The sequence below is a fragment of the Diabrotica virgifera genome, chromosome 2, assembly GCF_917563875.1.
Source record: "Diabrotica virgifera virgifera chromosome 2, PGI_DIABVI_V3a".
Classification (NCBI taxonomy): domain Eukaryota; kingdom Metazoa; phylum Arthropoda; class Insecta; order Coleoptera; family Chrysomelidae; genus Diabrotica; species Diabrotica virgifera.
Window position 1 is genome coordinate 165,061,975 of NC_065444.1, and position 6,519 is coordinate 165,068,493.

The 6,519-nt window shown below is 34.3% G+C and overlaps 1 protein-coding gene across 1 annotated transcript; it reads right to left on the reverse strand.

Moving 5' to 3' along the window:
* Positions 1-632: 632 nt before the first annotated feature.
* LOC126879700 (uncharacterized) lies at positions 633-4,918 on the reverse strand. The gene is made up of 2 exons (XM_050642883.1): positions 4,569-4,918; positions 633-4,111 (listed from the first exon to the last, which is right to left on the reverse strand). The coding sequence occupies exon 2, from the start codon at positions 2,040-2,042 to the stop codon at positions 633-635; it is 1,410 nt and encodes a 469-aa protein (XP_050498840.1). The 5' UTR covers positions 2,043-4,111; positions 4,569-4,918.
* Positions 4,919-6,519: the final 1,601 nt, after the last annotated feature.

The following is a 6,519-nucleotide window of genomic DNA, read 5'->3' on the forward strand; positions in this document are numbered from 1 at the left end:
ATACTGGTATTGTCTGAAGGGCTTAGACGAACCCACATCAATGTGATGTTCGATGAGATGAGTTCTGCCTAACTGATTCTTCGAAGAGATAGAAGAGAAGGATTTGATGACATTATTCAACTGCTCTAACTCCTGAGCATTAAGTCTACTCATATCTTCAACTGCATCAACACAAGAGATATTAAAAGAAGAGACAGATAAAGAAAATTCAGGAAAATTCAATTCACTATTAAAAGTTTTCAGAAAATCCATCCCTAGGATAACTGAATTCTTAACAGAAGGTATAACAAAAAATGTAATCATCCTTTTACATGAACTAACAGAAATCTCAGTTGTGAACTGACCTAAAATTGGTTGGACCTGACCATCAGCTGTAGTCACTTGCAAACTCTCATCCATTCCTATCTTAACATTAGAATTCTGGAGAAATTCCAGACCTAAAGAACCTAAAATAGAGATATTGGACCCTGTGTCCAGTAAAGCTAAACAAGAATGTCCTAAGATAGATATTTCAAGGTATGGACGATTATCCTTGTTTTTTCTAACTAATAATGAATTAATGTCAATATCAATGAGGGAAGATAAGGGATTACTTAGAGAAACTACAGAAGAATCACAAAGGACATGGTCAACTAACGTCCTCTTTTCGGTTGGTATCTGCCGTTCCGTGGTCTTTTGTCTTTCGGTGGAGGTTGGGATGTTTGGGTGTTTGAGGCATGGGCCTCCTGACTCGAGAAACTGCTTCCTGGGTTTTGAGGATTTTCTAGGGTATTCCCTGTATTTTGATGAGGAGTGGGAGCCAGGGGAGACGACCCACTCCTTCTGTCGTTTCCCGAACAGAATTCGCACTCAAACTTACGGACTCCTTGATGTCCACATCCATAGCAAAACAACCCTCTCGGTTCAGAACAGTCAAAATACCCATGTCCTGGCTGACGACAATTCCAACAGGTAATTCTGGAGTTAAAAGTAGCTACATTACCAGACCGGGAATAATTTGGCCTACCAGAATAGGAAGATTCGTTGTTTCTAACGCTTGACCGACTAGGGACACTAGATATAGGTTCAGAAGACCATGACAAAACTTCTTCTAACCTCTTACATTTTTCTGTAAGGTCAGCAATCGAGAGAATGTCAGTGAGTGCCAGACTAGGATGATAAGACGGCAACAAATTTTTCTTAATGATTCTCACTATATGGGACTCAGAAAGAGGGACTTCCAAACGTTTACACAAACTGACAACTTCATTGATGAAGATGGTGACTTTCTCCTGGGGAGCTTGTTTCCGGGATTTAATTTCGTCTAATAAGTTGTCTTCATAGTTGTAAGGAAGAAAATCAGACTTAAGTTTGGCAACTAACTCTTGCCATGAAGTAAAACTACCTCGATTATTGAGGTACCAAGTAAAGGCTGAATCCTTAAAAAGATCACCTGCTGATGAAAAGCACTCATCTTCACTGTTCCCACGCGCTAGACGCAGACATTCTATTTTCTCTAAGAAACTAACAACATTTTCATTCGAACCACCAGAAAAATGTACACCCCATTTATGAATTGGAGCTGACTTAAAGAAAGGAAATGAATTAACCGAAACACTAGGGTTATGAGGAGTGGAGTGAGCCTGTGGAGTTACTTTAAACTCAAGTTCTCCTTCCAGATTAAGTATCTTGAAGTTAAGAGACTTCTTGATGGCATCCTCTTCCTCGGTTACTGACTCTAACAAATGAACCCTACCTGAAACATGACCTAAACGGGAAGTCAAGCGACCATATAAAACATCACTATGGGAGCCAACAAAAGAGCTAATTTGGGTCTTCAAATCTGCAAGGGTAGCTTCTATTTCACGGACCTCATCACTAAAATTTAGTTGGAAAGCTGACAGAACAGCATGACTCCGATTTGCTGAAGCTTGCTTTAACGCACCTGTCAATACGATCACTTTAGCCCTATCAGTAGTTAGCGATGGATCAGCTAACTGACGAATTTTCAACTCGTAATCTAATTCAGGGGTTGACAGATGTTCTGCCTTAAAAGATGCCATTACACACCACTGAGAAGTAAACACGAGAATGAGATAAAATGTAAGTAGGTAAAGTTTAACTTACTCTCTGTCCTCAAGTTAATGTTCTGAGTCGATACCTATACCAGCAATGTTTATTTGTTTGGTCCAGTCGTGAAATCCGATGAAATGTACTGCTACACTCCCGATAAACCTAAAATTGAATAATACTTTTAATTCAAGGTAGTGATTCACTATTAATGCTACTCCGGACTTGTAAAAATCGATGAGATTGTTAAATTCAAGATATTTAAATTTTTAATTTTAATTTAATTTATTATTAATACCAAAATAGTTCTTTAACCAATCAAAACAAAGCGATTTATTCAGTCAACACAGTATACTATAGCAAAACAAGTTTATACAAGATATAGATATAAGATAATCTCCAAAAAAAAACCAAATTGAAGTACAACACTGAACGTTAAAGTGAGAATCTAAAAACACAATCACTGAAACCACCAAGATAAAACCAAAAGTTAAAGAAAATATTTTTACAGCCAAAAATGTAAAAGAAGCCCCACGTTGGGCGCCAATTGAAACCTCTATACTCTGGGTATAGAGATTTTTGAAGAGAAGAACTGAATAAAGATGGGTAAAATAAATGATAAGAGATTTAAGACAAAAGAAGAGGGGCTTAGCTCAGAAGGAAAAAAAATCAAAAGGGCAGAGAGACACTAAATCTCAAGTATGAGTATTCGGGCTAGCTTCCATACACCGAATATTGGCTTTAGAGATATAAGAAGAAAATTTGGTAATGAAATGATAGTAACTAGGAAGAAAATGAGACTATTAATACAAAAATGGAAGGAAAATAGATCAGAATGCTAGAGATAAAATAATATCGAGTTACAACAAAGAAAGAAGAAGAAAAAAGGGCGCCAACTCGAACGAACAACTCGGCTCTCAGAACCAAGAAGTTGGACAGGTTCGAGATTTTGAAGTAACGAACAACGGTAACTCTATGACACTGGTTACAACCACCTGAAATACAAAATACTAAATACTGATCTTGTCTTGCTATGTTATATACTGGTAATACAGACTGAAATAAAACACCAACCTTAATACATACAAATATATTAATAATAAATATTAAATGTTAACACTTTACATATAACGCAACGTAATAACAGTGATAGTGGATGGGGAAAAGATAAAATAGGACCGCAAAGGCCACTCAACAAGCAATTATCCACTATCACTGGCCAAGCAAAAGTATTAAAATCAAAATCCAAATCAAAAGTCCGTCAGAATAGCACTAAGTCCTTACAACTAAAAAGTTAGTAATTATTTCCTAAATTGAACTACGCTAGAGTGAGATCCACAACAAGAACGCTACGGTTACCAAAAATAATAAAGATCTCACCTAGCAAAAACACTAATAAGTAAATATATAATGAGTTATATAAATGAGTTATATAAATGAGTTATATAAATGAGTTCTATAAATGAGTGATATAAATGAGTTGTATAAATGAGTTGGTCAGTTACTCTTTATATACAATGTATATCCGCGACAAACCTTTAACGACCCCTTCCCTATCAAATTTTTAAGCTACAATTATTATTTATAAGGATTATTGAACAAGACCTAATTTTATTTATCGGAAACTACTACTTATATTAAATCAAAAAAAAAAACCAACGACCTAAAACCCTATCTATCAAGAAATATGTACCTAGTTTACCTCAATTGTATGCATACAAGAAGTTTACAGTGCAAGCAACTATAGAGTACCCAAAATATGTAAATAATAAGATTAAACAACTTATCTTAACCACAAGTCCTATTTAAAAAGGTCCAGATAGGAATGAATTTCCTCTTGGCACGGCAAAAACTAGTGGGCTGCTGTGGTGATAAATCCAATCCTGGATGTTGTGAAATAGGTACTATCCAATCCAATCAAAAGTAACTCTAGGGGTAACCCATACCCTAGCTGCTTACAGTAACTGGCACATATTTATATGATGGCACATTAAATGATGATACAATCTATCTAAATTGACTAGGCTAAGTGTCTATGTGACAAGTAGCTAAGGGACGGAATCTAAAATAAATTTTATCAATTTAATTACATTATTTATAACACTATGTGTAGACAGCACAGAGTCACTGCACTGGAAACCAAAACAAAAAAACTCAGGTTAGGTATACATATGTCATGTCAAACTGAAACTAATTCAAATCATCAAATCAGACATGGCAGGGACATGCGCATGACATGTCTGATATTCGTTAAAACTTTTTTATATTATTACCTCAAAAAAAACCTAGAGCAAAAAGTCTAATGAGAAATTGGAATTTAACTTTAGCACTAAAACATATGGCCTTGACTGTTCCTTTGCAAATGGAAATGAATATCCTTACGGTAATATAACTTATAATGTGACATTTAAATTATTTCTTAACTGAAATTAATATCTACAGATAACGAACGAGATATCTAGGATGGTGAATTTGATTTTATAATGAAGAAATAAAGAGAAATATATCAATATACTCACTTGAGCAAAGCAACACATCGGCGGTATTATAACCTTTTTCCTTTCTTGTAAATAAGTTTCCAGATATAACTACTGCTAAATATGGGTTATTGGCTGATGTTCGAGGTCTTTTAGTTATATATTTTCCCAATTTTGCCCAAACTCCGTCACCTAAGTAATGACGATGTGTTGCCTCTTTGTGAGTTCGTGACCAACTAAACTAGAAATCGACAATCATCGATTTTCTTTCTATTGGCGCGCCTGTGCACCGAAAAATCGTAGTTGGATCTTCGCGGGCGTCACCCAAGGATTTTGTAGAGGGGTATATTTTAATCCAATTTTAATTAAAGTAATTTAATTAGTAGCGTGATCGCTACACTTTTTCTAGGCCGTTTCACAGACCTTCTTCCATATGGCCTTTCCGAGAACACATTGTTTATAAGACGATTGTCGTTACTGCGTATCATATGCCCTACCCATCTGTTGGCCTTTCTTTATATATGGAACTAGATTTTCCGTACAATAAATAGACATGGAAAATGGACAATGGTAATTTCCCCTCTTGCATACAATAAATGGACAACGTCCTTTAATTTGACTCTGTCAAATACCTTCTTAAGGTCCACAAAACATAAAATACCGGTCATATAGTATCAATATGCTATGCCATAAATATATGCTGCGTCGGTGCATGATCCTCCCGACCCGCTACCTAAAACTTGTTGTTGCTCTGCTGATGCTAAAATTTGTTTTAGTTTGTTGGTTTAATAATAATTTTTTAAATAATGAATGGGTTGCATGTGTGAGTCCATACTATTGTAGTAAAGAAAAAAGAGACGTTCTCACAAACAATTTATTTTACAACTGACGACCGGTTTCGCTGTCTACAATATTCACAGCATCTTCAGGTCACGGTAAAAGTAAAATTAAATGCTACAAATAACAAAAAACCAGAGTTAGTTAAGTGGTCTGGTTGAAATCGAAGGGTGAAGATCAAGCCAATATTAAAGTATACAGAGAGAGTCTGTAAAGTGGAATAAATTCAATATCTCAAATACTAATTGTTTTTTGGAAAATGCTCAGACCCGTCGATTAGTATTTCAAATTGTCCTTTTTGACATTCAATAATAATGTATACAGGGTGTCCCAATTTAGAGATATGACGTCATCGTCGATTTTCTTAAATGGCAACACTGTCATTTTGATAGCTAATTTGATAGGGTTTGTAAAGTTATACATAACTGCAAAATATCAAATTTTTATTCTCTACCATTTACAAGATAATAGAAAATAACAAAGTTATATCTGTAATTTGGAATATATTCAATAATTAAAATACTAACTGTTTTTTTGAAAAATTCTCAGACCCGTCGATTAGTATATCAAATTGTCCTTTTTGACATATAATAATAATGTATACAGGGTGTCCCAATTTAGAGATATGACGTCATCGTTGATTTTCTTAAATGGCAACACTGTCATTTTGATAGCTATTTTGATAGGGTGTGTAAAGTTATACACAACTGCAAAATTTCAAATTTGTATTCTCTACCATTTAGATGATAATAAAAAATAACAAAGTTATGAAAAAGAAGTAATCAACTAATAACTGAATTTAATTATTTCAATAAATTAAGCAAAAACTCATAATGTTGCCCTCAATTATTGTCAAATTGTCAATGGGCAACGTTATGAGCATTTTCTTAATTGAAATAAATAAATTCAATTATTATTTGATTACTTTTTGTTCTTCATAACTTTGTTATTTTTTATTATCTTGTAAATGGTAGGGAATAAAAATTTGAAATTTTTCAGATGTGTATAACTTTACACACGCTATCAAAATAGCTATCAAAATGATAGTGTTGCCATTTAAGAAAATCAACGATGACGTCATATCTCTAAATTGGGACACCCTGTATACATTATTATTATATGTCAAAAATGACAATTTGATATACTAATCGACGGG

Bases quoted from the DNA above. Each gene is read 5' to 3' on its own strand.
- LOC126879700 (XM_050642883.1), bottom strand. From the start codon at position 2,042: ATGGCATCTTTTAAGGCAGAACATCTGTCAACCCCTGAATTAGATTAC.